This window comes from Vespula pensylvanica, chromosome 1, assembly GCF_014466175.1.
Source record: "Vespula pensylvanica isolate Volc-1 chromosome 1, ASM1446617v1, whole genome shotgun sequence".
Taxonomy (NCBI): domain Eukaryota; kingdom Metazoa; phylum Arthropoda; class Insecta; order Hymenoptera; family Vespidae; genus Vespula; species Vespula pensylvanica.
Window position 1 is genome coordinate 7,238,222 of NC_057685.1, and position 24,743 is coordinate 7,262,964.

The following is a 24,743-nucleotide window of genomic DNA, read 5'->3' on the forward strand; positions in this document are numbered from 1 at the left end:
CCCCCCCCCCCCCACCCTCAAGTCACCTTCGCCAACATTTATTTCGGATATCCAATTTTAGACATTTTACGTTCGATTCAAAAGGAACCATCTGGCATCACACCGTCGGATTTAAAAAGCGTCTCCTTACAAGGGCTCCACCTTACTGCATCTTCTTCTTTTTCTTGTTCTTCTTCTTCTTGTTCTTCTTCTTCTTCTTCTTCTTCTTCTTCTGCTTCTTCTTCTTCGTTCCCCTCGTTTTTCATTTTTAAAATAGAAATAGATCGCGACGCTAACTTCCGGTACTGTCCGGAAAAACCGTCTCCCTCTTTCCTCTCAGTCATCGTATAGAAGCTCTTCTATCCACATTTTTTCTATCCATGATTTCCCGTCACGGTGAGAACCTCTTGAGGGATTCTTTGGCAATATCGAATAGAGAGAACGAGAGAGATAGATAGATAGAGAGAGAGAGAGAGAGAGAGAGAGAGAGAGAGAGAGACTGTCCACCCCTCGAGCAAAAATGCATATCCTTCTTTTTAGAATTTTCTCACAAGAATTGGATCGTTACGAAGGGCCACCTGTAGCGTTAAGAACTTAAGATTACTAGTGCCTCACCGGACCCTTCTCTTGTCCTTTAAAACGTCCTAAGAAGTTATACGTTTTCGTTTCAATTTCAACTTCTTCTTACAACAGGACTTTATAATTCCTAGTATAATAAAAAACGTTTAAGTCCGTATATCGTGAAATTTTTCAAGTTATATTAATTATCATACGATCGTCTCGATTTAAATTCCCTGTTTGTTCCGAATGAAACATTTTATTTCGACGGAGTTTATAATTCCATCGTTAAGATGACATTTACGATGATAAAGTAGCGATGACGTAAGGAGAAAAAAAGAGAAAAAAAAATAATATTCCATCGGCCGTTCGTCCTGACATTTCGAATTTTAGTTTATCGGCTCCTTGACCGCGAAAGGTGGATAATATACAACAGAGAGAGATAGAGAGAGAGACAGATATATATATATATATACATATACATACATATATATACATATATATAGGTAACATGACCACACGCAAGGTTCCGCGAGATACGGAGGGTCGTTCGGTCGTTCCATTCGAGCGTTGCCTGCGGTTTAGGAGGTCGTGAGAAGGGAAACAGGGTCGTCTTTAAATGGCTATGCCGTGGAATCCCTTTAAAGGGTCCTCCCTCTAACACTCGATACCACCCTCTCTTTCGACTACACCATTGGACACATTCGATAATATCAAATATGCCGATCCGTCAGTTTGCTCTGAAAGGAAAGGGCGACGATTTAAAAAAAAAAAAAGAAAAAAAAGAAATGGAGAAGAAAAAAAGAAAAAGCAATTAGTTGGCTCTTTTACATCGTGATTTATCACCGACAAATACAGAAAGATTTGTGTCTTCTTTTCTCCACCTAACAGAACCTAACAGGTTCTTCGAGAATTTTTGTAAAAGAAAAAAAGAAAAAAGAAAGATATCTTCCAGCTCTTGTGAGAATAGAAATAAAAGGAAAGGAGAAGAGAATAAGAAAAAGGATAGAAACAAGAAAGAAAAGAAAGGAGGTAAGAAGGGGAAAAAATATCGACGACTCTTAATGACATTTGTTCACGGGATTCGTAGATTAAGAAATTTGTTTTCGGAAAAATATTCCTCCTCTGTATTCTTTCATTATTTTTACGAGAAATATCAAGTCTATTTCTTCTTTTTTTTTTTTCTCCATCAATTCTTATTTCTTACTTCTAGTATTCGTACAACGTGTTAATTTTTCTCTATACCTACAGATATATTAGCATTTATTTGCAAGATCTGTTCGATCGAAGGGTATTTCAAAAAAATAAAAGAAGAGGAAAAAGAAGAAGAAGAAGAAGAAAGAAAGAAAGCTCCTCCTGTATCATCCTTTAATATATATATATATATATATAGAATCAAAAAATCCTTACATTTTCTTTTTTATTCCTTCTCATTTCGTTTTCGTATATATTAACAAATTCAGAACAATCTTCCTAAGTGGTTACATAATAAAAGAAAAAAAAGGGAGGGGGTGGAGGAAAAGAAAAAATAGAAAGAAAAATAGGACGAAAAGGAAAATAAAAGAAAGAAAGAAAGAAAGAAAGAAAGAAAGAAAGAAAGAAAGAAAGAAAGAAAAATATATTCCATTCGTAGATATATTATTTGAATATTTTTTTGACCCACTATATGTTATGTATATATTCCTGAACGAGAGAGACTCGTTCGTTGGTACTCGTTCGGGGTTGGCTCGTTTATCTCTATAGAAGGCCGAGTGATGCCCAAGGTCACAGGCCCGCCACCCTCGTCTGTGTTGTGTCTAGACCGACTCACCCTGCCTCCCAACCAGGGGCGTCCCTACCTCCGACGCATCGCGCTTCACCGCCTCCCACCCTACCACCACCGACTCGACTCGACGTCCTCGTTCGTGTCTCTAACTCGCGCCAATTATTCCTCCTCGAGTTTCTCCCTGCTCTCTCTCTCTCTCTCTCTCTCTCTCTCTCTCTCTCTCTCTCTCTTTCTCTAACTCTCTTTTTCTCTCTGTCTTTCTGTCTTTCTCTTTCTTTCGAGACAGTGCACATTTCGTTCGTTTACGCCATCGGCAAAACACCAAAAGAAACTTTCAGCTTCGTTTTTCGTGAAACGAACATCATTAGAAAAATGTACTTTGTATATTTTATCCTCTCAAACTTCTATATACGACGCTTAATAATACCTATCGATTTGTAAAAGTATCGGATTGATATAGCCGATGAAAATATTTTCGATCGAAACAAAAAAACGAGGGAGATAAAAGTTATCCCATTTCTTTCTTCACTTTCTTTCTTTCTTTCTTTTTTTTTTTGTTTTGTTTTTATTGTATGTATATTTTTATCTGATTACGAAATCAGTGATATTGAAATAATTCTTTTTTTCTTTTCTTTTTGTTTTTTGTTTTGTCTGATCAGATTTATCATACATCGAAGATTATTCGTAATATTGTATTAAATGTAAACGTCGTTCTTCTCAATGTTTCAGCAATGCAATCCCCACGACAAGGAAAGCGATTATTGGGGCGGCGGACGTGGTGCGAAACAAGGTTACGAGGTGAGCGTGCCAACTTGAAAATATTTAAGTAGAATAGCTCGAATATATGCGGGCCTCGTGCTAATTCTACTTGGTGAAGCGCAGCACTTTCTGTTACAGGCAAAAATGAACGCGGATCATGGTCAATTGCAGAAAGGTGAGTCAAATTAATTTTCTAATCTCATTCTACCCTTCTTCTCCTTTTTCTTTTTTATTGCTTTCCTTTTTTTTTCTTTCCTACCTTCTTTCTCTTCTTTTTTATTTTTCATTTCTTTCCCTTTAATCCTACCATCGTTCATTCCCCTTCTTCCATCTCATCACGATCTCTAATAGATAATTCAAAATCGTTTTTTGAAAGTCGGCGATTGTACCTTTGAACGATTCGAGATCTTGTATACACGGTTGTAAAGCAATGTAAACACTCGATCGAACTCTCAATTTGAAGGCTCATTCGAGTCGAGTTCCTTCTTCGAAACCGGTCGTGACTTTGCATCCGTGACGTAAGATCATCGATTAGAAGAAGGAGAAAGAGAGAGAGAGAGAGAGAAAGAATTTAAAGCCGAAATACGTACGAACGTGAATTTATAGTCGGACGATACCAAGATATCTTAATACATACATACACATAAACATACACACACACACATATATATATATACCCTTTCCCATATTCGACTTGATTATTTAGAGTTTAGGCTATTCCGGAGGAATAGCAATCAAAAACACATCTAAACCTTTCTTCTATCACCTACTTTCGAGTTTTATACTTTAACCTGTTGCGGTTACGTTTTCTTTCGTTTCCTTTCGTTTCCATTCGTTTCCTTTCCTTTCCTTTCGTGTTTCTTTTCTCTTTTTTCTTTTTTTTCTTTTCCCCATCATCTCAAAGTAAGCATTTATCCTTTCGTTAATTAAGATCCCCACCAGTCTTTTGATTTAATAATTTATATGAGATTATTTAAAGAACTTTTTAAGATTCTTCCTTTCTTGACATTTACGTATGTGTGTATATATATATATATACATATATGTATGTATGTATGTATATATATATACTTTTTAGTAAGGGTAAAGTCTGACGTAAAAAATAATGTGATGTAATTTTAATGTGCCTTTTGTGTATATAAAGTTATGAAAGGCATTGAATTAATTTATCCGTTTATGCAAATCCTATATTATAACTTTTCAAGCGACATACTCGTATATCTATCTTATTTCATTATTTCGTCAGAAAATTAATTGTTAGTTCGTATCCCAAGGCTAATGTTTGCGAAGTATTTACTATTCATAAAGTAAATGCCGTTATAAGTAAGATATTTATTAAAATAAAATGGCATTATTCCATTGATATGAAGCAGTCATATGGAATATAAGTTATATTTTGAAAATCAGTAAATATTATTTTAGTTATAATAGTATTTTCCTCTTTCATTTCGTTTTTCTTTTTTTTTTTCTTTTTTTCTTTATCATATAAAGATAATTTTCTCGTGTGAAACTTTGAGTTTTGATATAGTTATATTACAAAAGTTATGATATATTAAAATAAAAAGAAACAGATGGTATTAACTATTGCATTAAAAGAAAAAGAAAATACATTATTAATATTAAAAAAAAAAAAAAAAAAAAAAAAAAACAGATATTAAGTAGGTTTACAAAAATTCCATTGAAATTTATTTATGTAATTCGATTCGAACTTAAAAATATTGTCTCTTGTCTATAACGCAAAAAGTAGTAGGCAATGACCTAGGTCTTAGGCCATCGCCGTTCTCGATTATTTGATCGGTCTTCTTTTTCCTTCGTCGTTCGTCCTCGCTCTTCGAAGGGATTGAGTAATCGATGTCTTTGCTCGTAAAAGGTGAAGGCACGTTACCATAAACGTTTTTCACTGCCAATGGCACGCGCTCCCTCTACTCGCATAGGTCGGCTCGTTTACGGCAGTGGCGCGCTCGATAAAGAAACGAAAAAAAACGAAAAGAAAAGGAAAAAAAAGAAGGATTAAAAAAGAAAAAAAAAAAAGAAACATTCAGAAGGAGAAGGAGGAGGAGGAGGAGGAGGAGACGGAGAACCGAACAAATATTTGCATACGCATTATCGCGACGATGCGAACGAGCTGAACCTACGTTCTCCATCTCCTCCTCCTTTTTCTTCTTCTTGTTTTTCTTTTTCTTCTCCTTCTTCTCCTGTATTTTTTTTTTTTTTACTTCCTTTTTTTTTCCTCATTTTTTGTTATTTTTTCTTTTTTCTTCTTTCTTTTTTTTATTGAACCTTAATGCGCGAAGACTCATCTCGTCCGTGTATAAGGTGAGAGTTGCCAAATTTATCTCATCAATATTTTTATTATTACAAATGACATCTGTATAAAAGTGGATATATAAGTTATTTTATTCGCGTTGGGAAGATTCTTTTTTTTTCTTTTTTTTTTTTTTGTTTTGTTTTGAAATCAAGTACGGCGTATGTATGTACGTCGTATGTTATTTAATTACATAGCTTCGTTTGTTTTATATGTGTTCATTTGAAATTGATAGATATTGCATATCGGTGTGATCTTTGTAAAAGGAAAAAAAAAAAAGAATGATAATTCTGTTATTAGTAAAATAATAATTACATGTATATAATAATTATTATTATTGTACAATCATAATTGTTACACAATCATCTATGAAAAATATTATTACAAATCTTATTACGCAACGATAATAATTCCATAACAATAATAACTATTATCAGATGAAACATATGTTAATAGATATTTTAGAAATTATTTATATCGTTATAATTTTTGATTACTTTTAAAAAAGATTCCTGATTAGAAAACTGATAGTCGAGTTTATCTGTGGTATTACAATTTCTAAGAAATATAAATTCGTTCTTAGAAAAAATATAGAACCATGTAATAGCAGGTGCCTTAAAGATCCGATCTTCAATTTGTAATAAAAATTTCAACTAAATAGAAAATGTAAGATGTGAAACGCTTTAAGTAATACGATACGAAGAGAGCAATTTTTCCCTTATTTTGAAAGGTAGGGTCGCGAACGATCATTATAGCATCGCGTGCTCAATTTCTCTTTTACCGACGCGCCTACGTTTCGCACTTTGGGCCTGCCAAGGCCCCTCACCGTCGCGTCGATGAGATCCCCAAAGAATAACCCTCCGGCATGTTCACCGACACGTAGAAATTGCGCAACGCACTCATCAAGCTCTTGGCGGACTATTCGTTAATGTACGGATCGCATGACTCCAAAATTTTTGGCCAACGAGTGAGACGATCCAACGTTTCTACTGAGAAGGCCCTGAAGGCCTACCTTGGGTCTTTGTCCCATTATCGTATTCGCTCGTTAAATTAATGCTCTTGATATTTTTCTTTTCATTTATTTATTTATTTCTTATTTTTTCATATTTTAGTATTTTTTTTTTTTTTCTTTTTCTTTTCGTTTTTTTATCTTGAAATTTTCTCGGTTATTCGAGGCATATTCTCTTTATGATCGATACGAATCGCACGGAATTTTTATTTGCTAACTATCTCCTTGTATTTGATAACGGGATAAAGAGAGAGAGAGAGAGAGAGAGAGAGAGAGAGAGAGAGAGAGAGAGACAGAGAGACGAGACAAACATAATTTATTTACATGAATAACAGGTATTTACAACAGGTAAAAAAAAAAGATTAAAAATACTCATAATAAAGATTGGATATGGCATAAATATCCACATGTATACGCAGATACTTTACTCAAGATCAAAGTCACATGATCATTAGAGCTTATAAGATGGAAGGAAGAAGAGAGAAAAAAAGGATAATATATTTCGATGGATTTTAACAAGTAGAAAAAAAAAAGAAACCGGAAGATATAGATAAACAGGATATATTAAAATATTATTATTAACAGATAGAATATTAAATAATAATGGTAGGAATATACATGAACAGCATAAATAGATATATATGTATGTATGCGTAGATGCTTTACTCAAGATTGAAGTCACATGATCATTAGATCACATGATCATTTATAAGATGGAAAAAAAGCATAATTTTAACGAGTAGAGGAAAAACTGAAAATATAAATAAACGTGATATATTAGAAAATTATTAATAATAGACAGAGTATTAGATAATAAAGATAAGAATATATATATATATATATATAACATAATTATCTGCATATATACGTAGATACTTTATTCGAGATAAAAAATCGCATAATCATTAGAGCTTATAATCTGAAAAGGGAAAGAGACAAAAAAAGAGGACATAATTTATTTTGATGAATTTCAACAAATAGAAAAACAAAAAGGAGACCTAAAAGTATAAATAAACTTATAAGGGACTATATATAATAATATTATGAATAAAAAAAAAAAAAAAAAAAAAAAAAAAAAAAAAAAAAAAACAGAAAGTATAGATGGAGCTTATAAGATGGAAAAGGAGAAAGAAGAGAAAAAACGTGGAACTCAAAAATACGGATAAACAGGATATATTAGAATATTATTAATAAATCGAGATAATAAATATAGGAATATACATAGGTATACGACATAAATAGATACGTATGTATGTATGTATGTACGGTATGTATATGTAGATATTTTACTCAAGATTAAAGTCACTTAATCATTTAGGGAGTTATAAGATAAAGAAAGAAAGAGATAGACTATATAGGTAGGTACAAACGATCTACCGACATTTCGACTCAAAAGAGACCGCTCGGTTCTACGATGATGGCAGCGCATTAAACTCATGCACCTGTTGTACTCGAGCAACACCAGGAACGCGACGGCCCGTATGAACGAGCAGCAACGAGATGAGACGGTCTTTATCGAACGTGTATGTACGTATACACGTGCACGTAGTGTATACTGCGTGTTAGAAATGCGTGAATGAAAGAGAGAAACGGAATTCACAAACGAGAAGGAAAGGGAGAGAGAGAGGAGAGAGCGACTGTTTCGAGCTGAGAGTTACTCTCGTCTGATAGCAGTATTTCAACCGTTTTTGCGACGTACGCAGCAAAAGTTTACTGCCAATTAAAACGATCTGCAAAAGCCTCCGAACGATACGTACGAAAGTATCCTGTCTTTTACCAGAAATGTAATATGCTTCTCCTGTCTCATTTTTTCTTTCTCTTTCTCTCTTTTTCTTTTTCTCAATCTCGTCAAACAGTATCTTCAAATCTATTTTGTTCCTATGTTATTATATATTATATATATATATATATAATATTGTAGATTGTTTATTCTATAATATTAAATTAAATCTATAATATAAATATTAAATATATAATATAATATTAAATATATAAATATATATTTCATATACGTGTCTGATATATAATGATATTATATTATTATATATATATATATATAATAATCAAGATGATATTAATATTTGTATTTATTATATATATATATGTACATATTATACAATAATATATATATATATATATATATATATATATATATATATATATCAGAAAGAAAGAAGGTTTTGATAATTCCTATCAAGAAAAAAATAAGAAACGAATCTTTCTCCTTTCTCCTTTCTTCTTTTATTTTCTTTTTTTTTTTTATTCGTCAATGAAACTACTGTCTGTCGTTCGTCTAGAAGCAGATACTTCAGGTGTTTTACGATTTTTTTCTCTATCCCTTTTTAGTATTTTCTCTCTTTCTCTTTCTCTTTTTTTCCCTCTCTCTCTCACACACACACACACAAATATTCTCCTTCTCTCAATCTATCTCTCTTCTCTTCCCCTCTTTTCGATTCGATAACTTTCCCCGAGATTTTACCATCGCTAGAAGCCCACGCTCAAAGATTTTACGACATCGTTCGTGGATTTTATATAGCGTTACTCTCGTTGCTACCGTACTCGAAACACCGCCGATGAACCGCCACTCGATTTACACGTCACTCTTGTAAAAACCGTAACAGGAAAGCTCTTTGTATCGATAAAAAAAAAGAATAAAAAAATAAAAAATAAAAAAAAACCGAAGAAAAAGAAAAGAAAATAAATAAAAAAAAAAAAGAAAGAAAGAAAGAAAAGAGAGAAGACAGAAAGGACGAGAAAATAGGAACGAAAATCGATGCGAATGCGACACTCTGTCGAAAAATTTATGATCGTCGACGTCTTTGTTATCGTCGTCGTCATTGACATCATTTTTTTTCCTTCTTGTTTTTCTTATCTACGCAGAAAATTCATTGTTATTATCGGCAAACAGAAAACGCGTTTATTTCTTTTTTTTTCCTCCCTTTTTTTCTTTTTTTTTTCTTCTTATTATTATTATCAGAAAATCCGATCTACCGATCGATTATTCTCGAAATAGCCTCGTTTCTTGGATCATGATTACTAATTAATTATCCGTCTATAGTTCATCTTTTTCTAAATATGAAATAGAAACTACTTCTATCTAATGGACATTGTACCTATATCATAACTCGTTTTCTAACGATTTCGCTCTTTTCTCGATTTTATTCATTCATTTATTTATTTATTTATTTATTTATTTAGTTATTTATTTTATCGTTATTGTCTTATTCCTTTTTTTTTCTCTTTTTCCTTTTACATTGTTCTCTTCATTTTTCTTTGCACATGGACATGCATATATTCATACGTTGTCGCGACTAAATGCGAAAGAGAAAGAAAGGGAGAGGGAGAGAGAGGAAGAGAGAGAGAGAGAGAGAGAGAGAGAGAGAGAGAGAGAGAGAAGAATATTTCAAGATTCAAAATCCTCGTCGCGCGTTAATCGTCTTGATATTTTTGTAAATCTTTCACTCACCGATAAGAGATCTCTACAATAATGAGAGAGAGAAAGACTACGAGACAACCTTGCCATTCTAAACAGTGCAACCAACTTCATTTTTTGAACGTCAATCCGTCCAGAAGATTCTTTTTAAAAGATCGGACAATAGTCGACGAAAAAACGGGCTAATGTCATCGACAGAAACGTCCGTAAGATTTCGTAGTGAGATTTCTCGGCATAAGAAATAAGAAGAGGGGACAGACAGACGGACAGAGAGAGAGAGAGAGAGAGAGAAGTTTCGAATTAAAATACGACAGAAGCGTTGGAACATAATAATACGTAAAAGTCGATTAATTATCATACGTCACTTTTTCATATATTATCATTTTAAACGTTATTTCAATCATTTCTCTTAATTATTATCTTAAAGTAGTTGGATTTAATAAGTCGGAGAAAGATCATTATACTATAAATTCACAGTGAGTTAATATAGTCTCATCGTTTCTATATCTTAGAATCTTTTGTAGTATAATTATTATTTAGATCATTAGATATTGATTATCGAATATAACGAATGGAAGAAGATCTGACGATTTTAGATATCGGAGATCGAAGAATTGATCGTTATCTCTAACCGCTTGAAATTTGCCATGCGTTCGTAATATTAACGAGTACTTATATCTCAACGTGTAATAAGATGACGTAGCATGATTCGTTAGTAACAGGTCGTGAACCGCCTCTAACGATAACTCTTCTAGACGATAATAATCGCGACGGTATAATAAAGTTCTATTACTTCTTTCATTTAGATTTTCTTTCTCTCTCGATACATTTCGTATATATATATATATATATATATATATATATATATATATATATATATATATAAGTACCTCTCTCTCTCTCTTTCTCTCTTATACATTCTATGTCTCTTTATCGGCTCGTCTATAGATATAAATATTATAATTATGCAATTAATTAATTTTTACACGAAATCTTTTTATAATTATTACATTTGCAGCAAATTTCCGGATGATAATATCATTAGAAATCATCGGAACGATCGGAAATTCCAGAGAAATCGAGCCGAGCATATTATAAAGCAATTTTCAAGACTCTTTCTCTTTCTCTCTCTCTCTCTCTCTCTCTCTCTCTCTCTCTCTCTTCCTCTCTCTCTATCTCTCTTTTTATCTTTCTTATTTTCTTCATTTTTCTTCCCTATGTTTACTTCTCAAGAGCAGCATATTCGTAACCGCAACTCCACGTTTATTTTCCATTCATCCGGTGCTCCACTTTATATCGGTATTACACTTCTTATATCCACGCCCAAGATCGGTCCTCTTCTTCTTACTCTTTTCATATCCTTGTCTCTCGCTCTCTCTCCCCCCCCCCTCTCTCTCTCTCTATCTATCTCTCTCTCTCTATCTCTGTCTCTCTGTCTCTATCTCTCTCATTCTCTACGCTTTTCTCCGTCTCGAGCATTCGAGCGGAATCGTTGCGAGTCCGATGGATCGATCGTTGTCCGCAGCCACTGACATTTCCAGCAAGTTATTTGCATAATTTACTATGAACGTTGCTACGAGAGTCTTACGTGTCTACTACACGAATATATCTTTGGGTTTGTAAAGCTACTACTGTATTCTTAGTTACTAGGTATAGACGACTATGTACGTTCGCACGGTGAATAACTACATTATTATCTTGTAACGAGGAGGAACACTCGAAATTCTCAAAAACATGGATATGACCTCGGTATTAAAAATATCTCGGATAGGTCGTGGTTTCTCAAAAAATTCGGAAAGGATGGAATAAAGGATACGTACGTAAAAGAGAAAGAGGGAAAGAGAGAAAGAAAAAGAGAGGTGGCAAAAGAGACAGAGATAGAGACAGAGAGAGAGGAAAAAAAGAGATAAAGACAGACAGAGACGTATAGCAAACGTTGCGGAGCGCGAACGTGACAGAAACGTATGAGAAAGAAAGAAAGAGATAGATATAAAGAAGAAAGAAAAGGACGGAGCAGGAAGGAGAGGGCCGAGAATCCTTGATCCTACCGACTCTAGTCGCGGTTCGCAGAGATTACGTCAGGATCGATTCGCGGCGAGATCGATCGAATATTCATGAGTTGAAGACAAGTGCAGGCCACACGTTGCCTGCACGTTTCTTCCCGTTGCTATCTACGTAGTCGTGCTCGTATAGTCCTATAGTACTATATAATCGTATAGTCATAATCGTAGTCGTAGAATCGTAATCATACTCGTTGTCATCAAAGACTTGCGTAGCAACGACCCTACTGACACCTGCTAAGATCATAGTCCTTCTATTACTGGACCATCCAAACTAGTTGCTAACTAACGTTTTAATGTTTGTTTTTTTCTCCAGTGTTCGTGCACGATCTTGATTTCTTGGAAATAGAGATGATATTGAGAACGGTGATCTGCAGATTTGAATTTAATTGCTCGTTTATCAATCGCTTGTACCTTCATCATTGCAGTTTATATCGTTGCTTCTTATATAATATAAATAAATATTAAATCTATCTTTTAGATCTTATATACGTATGTGGATGCGTTAGATTTTTCTGTGTGTGTGTGTGTGTGTTTTTTTTTCTTTTCTTTCTCTCTTTTTTTTTTCTCTTTTTTTTTTTTTTTTTTTTCTTTGTATTTCAGAAGTTTGGTCCGTTTTATATTTCTTTTTCTTTTATCGAGCGTTTCTATTTAAAAATTATTTGGAGAAAAAGTAACATTTCAATGTATATAAAGAAGTTTCTCTTTCATTGTTCTTTTTTGAAATTAATTTATAATTAATATATATATATATTAATTATATTTAAATTAATATATATTTATAAAATTAATTTTATAAAAAGTAAAGTAGATATCTCTATATTTATGATATATGAAGATACTTTTTTTATTATTCTCGTTCCTGTTGTCTCTCCGTTAAAAGTTTTAATAATACTGTAATTTTTAATTTATCTTCCCTCGAAAATTAACTAATCTTGACGGTAACCGATTATTAAAATTTGGAAGAAAATTTACGACAATAACCGTAAAGAATTTTCTGGATTCGTTGCGACTACGAAAATATACGCATTGCGACGCATTGTCACACACATGATTCCTAAAGAATGATATATATATATATATATATATATATATATGTGTGTGTGCATGTATATATATATACATATATATGTATATATATATATGTATATATATGCGTTACAATGGAAACAATTGTTACGCTCCCACGATTATTAGCCGCATTTCCCATGGACCAAGTATAGAAAGAGGACCAAACAATTTTGATAATTTCTATCTCGTCAATGCATTCGCATCTATCATGATTTTATTCATTTTTACAATCGATTTCTTCTTTCGTTACTGTTCTCTCATAAAAGATAAAAATTATTATCGAAATCTTGATTACTTGCTAATTATAGATTTAAAAAAATATATAAAAGGAAAAATAAAAAAGAAAAATGCTTATTACATACAATTATATACTATTACATGCAACTGATAAACGCATCTATCACGATTCTATTTATTACCACGATCTATTTTGTCGTTATGATAAAATGTAGAAATTATCATTGACTAAAAAGAATAAGTATGTAAAAAAAATGTTTCTTACATAGATGTGTTTATCACGTACAGCCGATAAACGTCTCTATCAAGATATCATTTATTTCTTTGTTAGGATAATGATTTTTTTTTTAATTTTTGAAAAATAAACATTGTCATTGACGAAATATTTCTATCTTACTCGCTAATATTAGATAGAAAAAAAGTAAACATACGAATTCTTTTTATATACATTATTACTGGTACATTGTATTTCTGTGACATATCTTTCTTTAATTTCGAGCAATGAATCTTTCCAATGTCTTTGCTTGAGCCAATATTTTCGAATCATTTGTTCGAATATCTTTGTTCCAATTTTAATATACACTTCGATACGACACAATTATTTCATATATGTAAAACTTTCCAAAATTTCGATTCTCCCGATACGATATTTCAAAGCGAAACGACCTTGAATATTCCATTTAATTTTTTAATTCAATCTATCTTTTTATTTTTTCTTATCTTTTAGTTCATAAAAATCGTGATTATTTATAAAAAAATAGATGAGAGTTGTTGATAAAAAATATATTTTACATCCGATAATAATAATAATAATAATAATAATAATAATAATAATAATAATAATATTAATATTAATATTAATAATAATGAGAGAAAGAAAAAAAGAGAGAGAGAAAGAGAGAGAATCTCGTCGAATCATATTGTGAAAGTTAATCGAGAAACAATGTCGCGTTAAAAATATTAAAATATACATAAATTTTTTTTTCTTTTTTTTTACAAATTCCAATACTCGATTTATCCTTTTTTATCTTGAGGAAGCGAGGAAAAAAGAGAGAGATACAAAAAAAACAAGAAAAAAAAAGTCGAAGTAACGCATGCGTTTTAAAACGTCGCGAGATCGTACATCGTGACGTCATAGGTCATTAATGATTCTTACCATCACACGGCTTCGCGTGACGTACAATAGGTGCGAAAGATAGAGAGAGAAAACAGAGAGAAAGAGAGAGAGAGAGAAGGGAAGAGAGAAAGAGAGATCGACGTATGAGAGCTCTCGTTGGATGGTGAATTTCGAGAGCGGTGAAGTGTCAGTGTGAAAAGTACAAGTATATACATACATATGTAGGTAGAAGTACTCGGTGAAAATTACTCGTGCAACAGCGAGTTACGAAACGTTGTCCTTCGGTGTAATCGATATTAAAAAAAAATACACGTACCGTCGTTTTGATCTAACCATCGTGATCGTAACATTTTTTCTTTTCTCTCTCTCTCTTTTTTTTTTTTTTTTTCATTTTACGCAAAGGCACGATTCCATGTTAATAATATCATATCTACGTATGGATATTTTTAACAAAAATTTAAAACGAAAGGACATGGTGACATCGTTAACGAAGTTTCGTTTTTGAATCAAAAACGTGAGGAATGAAAATCTTGTTTCAGGAACAATAATCGAAATTTATAAAATAGGACATTTTTAACAGTGAACAGTTTCTATTTGCGCGTACTATGAAGAATATATGTATTATTATAATTTATTTATTAGTCGTTAGTTAATTATAAATTATAAAATAATCGTGTTTTAAATATTATATAAATTTTTATTATATTATATATGTGTACGTGTGCGTGTGTACGTATGTATATATAATATTTTTTATCTACGTTATATCCGTTAAATGTAAAATCTACTTTCTCGAAAAATAATCAAAATAAACGGAATTGAAAATTTCTCTAATACTCTAGATGAGAAATTCCTAGTGTCGGTCGCGTTAAATATTAAAATATGACAGTAGTTTACATATTTATTAAAAGAGTTCATTAGGAATGTGCTGTGAAAAATTATCGTTTACGAAAGTGGGTCTCGGTCGTATAAAAGTTTCAAAACCTCTGATCTAAACTAACAATGAACAATTTTAATTTACGTGGTATACCACGAATAATATTTACTCGCTTTATTTTTTATCTGCGTTATATGTTTCTCGGATATATACGGAAAATATAAAATGATTTTTTCCAAAAACGAATCAAAATTAACAAAAGCTTTTAATTTCTCTATTAATCTAAACTGGATAAAGAATTTTAATTCGCCTTTATTGCTCGTAGAATATTTATTTTTATATTACTTTTTATTTAGTTTATATCGATTGAATGTTTCGGGGAAATTTATTAAAAATGATCAAGATTAAGAAATCAAATTTTTTTCTTTTTAATTTCTCTAATAATCTATAAATATAAAAACAATAAAAAAATTTTAGTCGTCGTATATCCTGAAAAAGTATACGTTCGTTTTATTTTTCAATCTATGTGACATATCCATCGTCATAAGGGCTGAATGGGAGGAAGGACTATGTACTACGTAAAGAAGACCATAGAACGATGGAAGCGAAATGTCAACTTTCAATCCGACGACGTCGCATTTTTATCTTTCCTCTTTGTAGATCCCTTTCGAAAACAAAACAAAACAAAACAAAAAAGACGGAGAAGGAAGAGAAAAAGAAAAATAGACGAAAAAGAAAAACATAACATACCTAACGTAACGTAACATAACAAAAACAAAACAAAACAAAACAAAATAAAACAATACGCAGGAAAACGGACAACAAAACGCAAAACGTGAGTACCGATCAAACGGGATTACCGTCGTTGTTGTTCGGTTTATAAGCCACGAGTATCGTTTTCATCTCCATAACTGCTGGCAGTCACTTTCGAATCGACGAAGCGTCGACGTCGACACGCAAAATCGAACGAACGAACGAACAAACGTTTCTACTATCGTTCGTACGAATATGTATATATCTATTCGACATTTATAAAACGATAAAGAGAAAGAGAGACAGAGATAGAGATAGATACAGACAGGCAGACAGAGAGAGAAAGAGAGAGAGAGAGAGAGTTAGAAAGAAAAACAAACAGACAAATAAACAAAGAGAGGTGGAATTAGAGAGAGAGAGAGAGAGAGAGAGAGAGAGAGAGAGAGAGAGAGAGAGAGAGAGAGATTGAACAAGGAAAAAAAAGAATAAGAAGAGGAAAAGAAAATTATAATACTTCTTTTTTAGTTCTTTATCGTTACCATTGTCGCTATTAACGACGCCATCGTCTTCGTGATTCCCTCGTGCACGAGATCGCGTATGCTAATCTTAATTATCGGGTTCAAGCGCGCTGGAAAGATCAATTAGTTATGCCGCGAGGAGAACGTTACGTATACGCATATACGTACGTGTCACACGCTTAACTCGACTACTGTAAGTTACGTTATGAGAAAGAGGGAAAAATTATTATTATATAGGCAAGTACATTCATATTTACATGTATACGTACGTAACTATATACATACTTTCGCACATTATCGTAACAATACGATCAAACCGAAGGAATTTATATATATATATATATATATACATATACATATACACATTTGTATCGTAAAAAGTTGAAGGAAAAATTTGATTCTATAAAATCCGATCGATGTTATATAAAAATTGATCGATCGATTTAAAAAAAGAAAAAAAGAAAATTTGCCGTTCGATTCGACGGACAAAATATGGCCGATTGGATTATTTCGTAAATTCGATCGGAATCAACGATTACATCCGATTTGTTCGTATCGAGTGATATTAAATATGATAGAAATGAAATTTTCTTCGATTCAACGTTTTCGTACCTTGCCGATCGTCACAAGTAAATTCGCAATACGTGCTTCGTTGAAAGGAGAAAGAAAGGAAGAAAGAAAACAAGAAAAGAAAAGAAAATAAAACGATCCACAGATCCCGTGTAGGGATCTAGTAACTCTCGACGATCGTGAAGAATTTCAAATCTTATTTTATCCCATCCTACATATAAAATTACATAACTATGTGTTACATGAAAGAAAAAGAGAAGGAAAAAAAAAAAAAGGAAAGAGTATCATTGAAGAAGGTAGATAGATGTATAGAAAGAAAAGAAGAAGTGGAAGAAAAAAGGAGAGAGAAAAAAATAATCCACGCAAGCGTTTCGAAAGAAAATGCATCGATTTATATCTATCGATCTTTTAAAATTTTGCGATATAAATTAACGTTTAAACGTACATAAATATATACATACGTACGTATGTGTACACGCGAATCTTGAAACATCTTCCTACGAAAAATCATTATTTACGGAAACCGAAATACCGAAGAGCGAAGTAATAAGAAGGAGAATAAAGGAATAAGCGTCTAACGGCGATAGAAACGGCAGCAACCGCAGCAATAGAATCAGCAACAACAGGAAATCATAATCGGAACGAAGAAGCAGTTAGTGTTACACGTAGGCGTACCCGTAGCAAGTGTGAGCACCTGTTTTGCCACATACGTATACACACGCGCGCACATACATATATAACGTTTGCACGTACGCACGCATTCACGCACATACATACGCACACGTTCACACAGCGATCGATATTGAGTGTTCCGACTTAATAACGAGTACTCGTAATAGAGGATCGTTCGTCCTTGCAACCTGCAGGATCCTTGCCCCTTGCACAGCGTTCTCTTGCGTCAATCCCCTCTCCCTCTCCTCTCCTTCTCTTTCTCCTTCTCTTTCTCTTTCTCCTTCTCCTTCTCCTTCTCCTTCTCCTTCTCCTTCTCCTTCTCCTCTTCTTCCTCAACCTCAACCTCAACCTCCTCTCAACCTCCTCTCAACCCCTCCAACCTTCTCCTCATTCCTACTCGAGCTCTTTCATCCGTACGACGCGCGTTATTGCGCTCGCGCGCTCGTCACTGCATCTAATTCGTAACTGCCTACTTCTGCGTTAATTATCTGTCGTTAGCCGCCACGGTAAATCCTAACAACTAACAGTCACTATATGCAGTAACTGACACGTATATTTCGCGAATTCGATGCTTGTTTTTTCCCTTCTTTTTCTTTTCTCTCTTCCTTCCCTCCTCTCTTCCTTTTCCTTCTTCCTCTTCGCCTTTACGTCGTGCTCATTTTTTCAAGGAAATTTTTTTTCCTTCCTCCTGTTTCTTCTTCTTTCTTTCTTCTCTTCACTCTTACGAGAGAGGAGGAGAAGAAGAGGAAACGATGTTTAAGAAATAGTTTTACTCGAGAGTTTTGTCCTAAGATACGTTAGACGATAACAAATCGGATAGTTCAATGCTCGAATTTGTTGTCTTTTTTTCTTCTTCTTCTTCTTCTTCTTTTACTCTTTTTTTCTTCTAGGGGAAGATCAGTATCGCGGTGCCGGTGGATCTAGCAGCGGCAGTCCCCCAGCGAGTCTACTGGTGGTTCCTCAGCCTCTAACGGTGAAGCCCTCTCATCCGTCTCATCTCAACCCTCATCTCGGTGGACCTCACTCGCATCCGCCGAGAAAGTACCAGTGCAAGATGTGTCCTCAGGTGAGAATACTCCTCCTGTTTCGTGATGTAGGTTATATATTTGCCGATAGTTATATATTTGTTTATTTAATCGAAACGTTCGTTTCGTTTGTTTATCATATCGTTGTCTTTCTTCAGCGTTTAAAATAAAATAGATAGGTACATGTAAATATACCGACGATAAGAAAGTATTTGCTTTTATTCGCATTACGAATCGTCAAGGTTATTGGATGTACGTAAATATATATGTTTTCTTTTTATTATTAATTCTTTTCTAGTCGAGACGTATAGATGGTATCAAATTATGAAATTATATTTGATCCTTGAAATCAGTAAGATGCGTCCTCGATATACTTGGAAGATAACTGTATCAGTAAAATGAAAAGTTTCGGGGAAAAATTCAAAGTCAAAGCGTAACTAGATTTGCTCAATTTAGTTCACTCTCTCTTTCGGTCTCGCCGTCGTCTTATCTCGTTTCAACGAGTTTTAAACTCGACTATGATCCATTTTGCAATAAATTAACTCTTGAAGTCTTTGAAGATTTATTTACCGTTATTACGTTACAAATCATTAAGATTTTTAAAGATATCAGAATAAAGATTAATTTATGGACTATTAGGATGTAGTTACTTAAAGATTATGTAAAATTATAAGAGGATGTAGCAATTAATGAGACCAATTTTTAATACTCGAAAGAAACTAATTAATAGAATGAAAAATTTAGATGACAAATTTTCGATCGAAGTATAGTTAAACTTTATTTTCTTCGCTCTTTTCTTCAGTTTCGCCATCGTCTTATCTCGTTTCAACGAGTTTTAAACTCGTCGATGATCCGTTTTACAATAAATTTATTATCGAATTGTTTACAGATTTATTTATTGTTATTGCATTAGAAACCGACAAGATTTTTCAAGATATTAGGAAAAAAAAAGTTAATTATTAATCGTTAAGATTTTTAAAGATTAATTCGCGTGTTGTTGAAACGCACGTATCTAAAGATGATATCGAATTATGAGATAATACAGCAATCGATATAAATATAGCAATAGATAAAACAAATTCTTGATACTCGAAAGTAATCGTATAATAAGACGAAACGTATTCGTTGACAAACAGAAAGTCAACGTATAAACAGATTTGCAGAATTTAATTCACTCTCTCTACTTTTCTGTCTTACCATCGTCTTATCTCGTTTCAAGGAGTCTTAAGCTCAAGGATGATCCATTTTACAATAAATTAATTCTTAATATACTCTTTACAGACTTATTTACTGTTATTCCATAACAAATCGTCAAGATTTTGGCAGATTAATTTGTTCGTCGTTAAGACGCACGTGTAATTAAAGACGTTTATGAATTAGGAAAGAATTATATAAAATTCGGTTAATAGAAATTCTTAATAAACGAAAGTAACCATATAATAAGACGAAAAGTTTTCGTTGAAAAATAAGAAGTCAAGATATAAGGAGATTTGCGGAATTTAGTTCACTCTCTCTTTCGGTCTCACCGTCGTCTCATCTCGTTTCAACGAGTCTTAAGCTCGACGATGGTTCATTTTACAGTAAGTTAACTCTTTACGGTGTTTCCCTTCTCTTTTCTTTCATTCCACGGACCCTCGAGGTCTACTCGACCGTTCAGAAGAGTGCGAGGGAGAGAAAAAGGGTGGAGGTGGGGCAAACGGTAGTCGGTACGTTTACCACAGGTACATTTCGCGCAGCGAGGAACGATTCGACAAAGCCACGAGGGTTGTTCGACTCTCGCCACTGTTGTAAAACACCGGCTATTCAACGACCGACCACTTTTCTCTGTTCCTGACGTAATAGACTGCGGAACGAAGTCTTCTCGAAAGGGAGAAAGAGAAAGAGACCGAGAGAGAGAGAGAGAGAGAGAGAGAGAGAGAGAGAGAGAGAGAGAGAGAGGGAGAGGGAGAGACTTTACCGACATGTTTTGGAAAGAGTTTCTTAAGTAGACAAAATATTCATTTGGTAAGTTTCTTAAGTAGATAAAATATTCATATCAAAAGTTTCTTAAGTAGAGAAAATATTCATTTCATAATACTTTCCTTCGTTCTTATTGACATAGTTAAATCAATACGCATGTTAGATATTAGTTATGACAAGTAAGATTCTTTCTTCGACGTGTAACGCACATTAACCCTTGTTCTTCAATTCGTCGTAATTTTAATCGGAGATACATTTCAAGAATATAACTAATAAGTATCATAAATGTTGGAAAGGATTTTATAACATGGACTTAATGATGAGCTTTGTGTTAACAAGAAATGGGAATAAGTAAAAGCGTAAACAGGATTAAAGAAAGTTTCTCATTTTTCTTTCTTTTTTCCAAAATCTTACTACTGCGTTAAAAATTTTATTTCTTCGACCACTTTACGAGTGGATTCAACTTAAAATCTTGTATTACATCGCATAAATATATATATATATATATCTTTTTTTATCTCTTTAAAACTTTCGTTAAACTATTTTCGGGTACTAGATCTTATATAGTTTTCTAATTTCGTATATAAGAACCTTTTACTTTTCGACAAAAAAAAAAAAAAGTAAAGGAAAGAAAAGGAAACAATAAAACCCTTTCGATTTTTTACCGTCTCTTTTCTTTCTTTCTTCCTTTTAAGTTTTTCTACGACCTTAAAAAGTATCGGTAGTTTCGCAATGACGATTTTTCTTCTTATTTCTTATTTCTTTTCCGATTCAGTTATCTTTCCTGAAAAATCAACCGCTAACTCCTTTCTTGCATCTTTTTTTTTTTTTTCTTTCTTTTAATGCAAATTAGAAACTTTCCAATGCGATTTCGTACGATTTGGACTCGGATGAGCGATTTCTCAAGACGCGCACACGTACGCACGCTTTACGAGCCGTTTAGAGACAATCGTTAAAATTTTACAGCTTTCCGCGCTTTCCATGTTAATTATTATTATTACCAAGCAATGGAAAAGAAAGAAAGAGAAAGAGAGAGAGAGAGAGAGAGAGAGAGAAAAGAAAGAGAAAGAGAGAGAAAGATCGAAGAACGTCGTCGTCCTCGCTCACTATAGTTAAAGTTTACGCACACAACATTTCTCTTTTGTGGATCGTTAAATCGTAATGATACTATCAAGGAATGATCATAGAAATTGATTAGGATTATCGTAAATCGAAGACAACTAATCAAAATTTATTAACTTAATATATCATATCGATACGATTAATGATTCAAGTCATAGTGCACATTACGTTTGATTAGATTTTTCAGTGATACGAATCGATTATTTCGTTATCGATCTTTATGTTTTTAATCTTTTAACGAAAATTAATTAAAAAGTAAAAAGATAGATAAAGAAAAAGTGTGTATGTGTATGTATATATATATATATTTATTTATTTATTTATTAAAGAAAACTCGATGAATGACTCAAATCTTAAATCCTTTTTACTGAAAGTCTTTTTGATCTATTTTATCATAACATTTATAATTCTTAAGGATTATATATATATATATATATATATATATATATATAATCCTATAGATAATATATATTACGACTATAAGATTGAAATAGATAAGATAAGTAAAAGGATCATGATATGAGATCCAGAAGTAAAGGATCGTTTGAAGTTATAAGTTAAAAGCCACTGAGAAGTGAAAAAAGAGGAAGAGAGACAGAAAAAAGAGAGAGAGAGAGAGAGATAGAAAAAGAGAGAAAGATAGAGAGGGGGAGAAGATAAGGGACGATCAGAACTGATCCTGATTGGTTGCTAACGAAAGGAGATCGTCTTTAACGAAGCCATCTCGGTATTTTCAAAGATTCGATTTCGTTTATTTTGGTAATCACGCGATTCATTAGCGAAGAACGCGGTTTAAAACGTCGCGGTCTTTCACTTTGTATTTAAGAACGCAAAAAGAACGAAGTCGAACGTTGCCGATCAATTTGCGATCATAATGTTTTCTTTCTCTATCGTTCTTTTTTGTTTACTATAATACTTTCTCTTTTAGCATATCTATTTGAGTATATAAACGATTCGACGATTTCAAATTTAAATATATTCTGTTATCATTCCAAATCATTTTATTCGAACATATATATATATATATATATATATATATATATATATATATATATATATATGTATCATGCATGAAAGTACTTAAAACATACGCAAGAAAAAAAAATTTGGTGTCCTCGATCATTTTTTTTTCTGGTTAACATTTTGTCTTACCATTTCGATTTACATAAGTATAACCTATACATTAATTTTATGACGATTTCATATATATTTTATATATATATATATATATATATATATATATATATATATATATTCTGTTGGTACCACTCTTTAGTTCGTTTTGTTCGAATACACGCATATGTACACGTACGTGTGTATATATATAAGAAGAAAATTTATGTCCAAAAAGGTTTACTCTTTTTTCCGGTTGATCATTTTGTCTTATCATTCCGATTTAAGTAGATATTATATATAAATAATGGGACGATTTCAAGTGTAAAAATATATATATTCCGTTGGTACCGATCTTTAGCTCATTTTATTCGATTACTCGCGTATATAAACGTATATACACGTGTAAGAAGAAAATTTAATGTTCTCGATTATCTTTTTTTTTTCTTCTTTTTTTTTTTTTAATTTTCTTTATTACGATACTTTGTTCTATCATCAAGATTTATGTAATGTAGGTACATAAATAACTAGATGATTTCAAGTGTAAAAATATCGTATTGGTATCACTCATTTATCTTATTTTATTCAAACGCGCACACACATATATACGAACGTATATACGTGAAACACGTGTAAAAAGAAAATTTGCATTCTTGATCATTTCTTTCACTAGTTTGTTCCACCATGTCGATTTTGAGTTATTAGTAATGTAAATTGTATATATATATATATTGTTGATATTAATCTTTAGCAGATTTCATTTGATTACACGCGAATATACGTACTTACGTATACACGTGCGAAGAAAATTTACATATACGATCATCTTTTCCGCTTGTCCATTTAGTCTTACCATTTCAATTTAAATAGATACATATGAATAATACGACGATTTCAAGTATAAAAAATATATATTTCATTGGCATCAATCTTTAGTTCATTTTATTCGAATACTCGCGCATCACGTAGAAACTTAAAAAAAAAAAAAAATAGGAAATTTGCGTATACAATCCTTCTTTTTTTTTTTATTCCCTGTTGAACAGTTTGCCGTAACATTTCGATTTAATTAGACATTATATATAAATAATGGAACGATTTCAAGTGTAAAAAATTTTTTTGCTCTTGGTATCATTCTTTAGATCACTTTATGAGGATATAAGCGTGCACGTATAGAAGAAAGATAACGTTTTCGATAATATTCTCTTTACTACATTGTCCTACCACTTCGATTTAAGTGTTATAAATAAATGATAAGAAATACAATTTCAAGTGTAAATATATCCTGTTAAGGAAGTCACCCCTTTAGGAAATTTTATTCGTACGTATATTTATAAATGTATAAAAACGTAAGAAGAAAATTTGCGTCGAGTTCCTTGTAGAACGGAAGCACGCTGACAAGGCACGATCGGTGAAACGAATGGAGCCGGCCTTCGCAAACGAAGGATACTCGTCCTTGAGAGATCGTTCGATGGAAAGCGGAGTTCGTAGTACGTCGAAATCGTTCGAAACGGAAACGTCGTTCGTTTCTTCCTTATCGTCCTTAGCATACCATACAATCTTTCCTCTCGTTTCTTTATCTCGTTTCTTTTCCATCTCTTAATAGTCTTTCTACCTTCGCCATTAAGAAACTCCTTTTTGATTAATCGCGAGGGAAGATTGATATTCGGACTCCTACGGGTCCTTCCGCGAGAGTTTGAATTATTAAATTCGACGTGTAAGGACGTTCGACCTCTTCTCTAACTAACCGTTCACATAATTACTTTCAATCCGCGTAATAAAGGCAGCTCGAACTAAAAGAGAGAGAGAGAGAGAGAGAGAGAGAGAGAGAGAGAGAGAGAGAG

The 24,743-nt window shown here is 32.7% G+C and overlaps 1 protein-coding gene across 3 annotated transcripts in view; it reads left to right on the forward strand.

The window, feature by feature from the left end:
* The window catches only part of LOC122636596 (zinc finger protein rotund-like), a 179,652-nt gene that overhangs the window by 102,055 nt on the left and 52,854 nt on the right, over positions 1-24,743 (forward strand). For 2 of the 3 annotated variants that reach the window (XM_043827999.1, XM_043827981.1), the window contains exons 3-5: positions 3,032-3,100; positions 3,185-3,236; positions 18,574-18,749. In XM_043827999.1, the coding sequence (XP_043683934.1) occupies positions 3,032-3,100; positions 3,185-3,236; positions 18,574-18,749 (297 nt within the window). The remainder of the gene's footprint in view (positions 1-3,031; positions 3,101-3,184; positions 3,237-18,573; positions 18,750-24,743) is intronic. The other variant, XM_043827989.1, reaches the window with a different exon arrangement.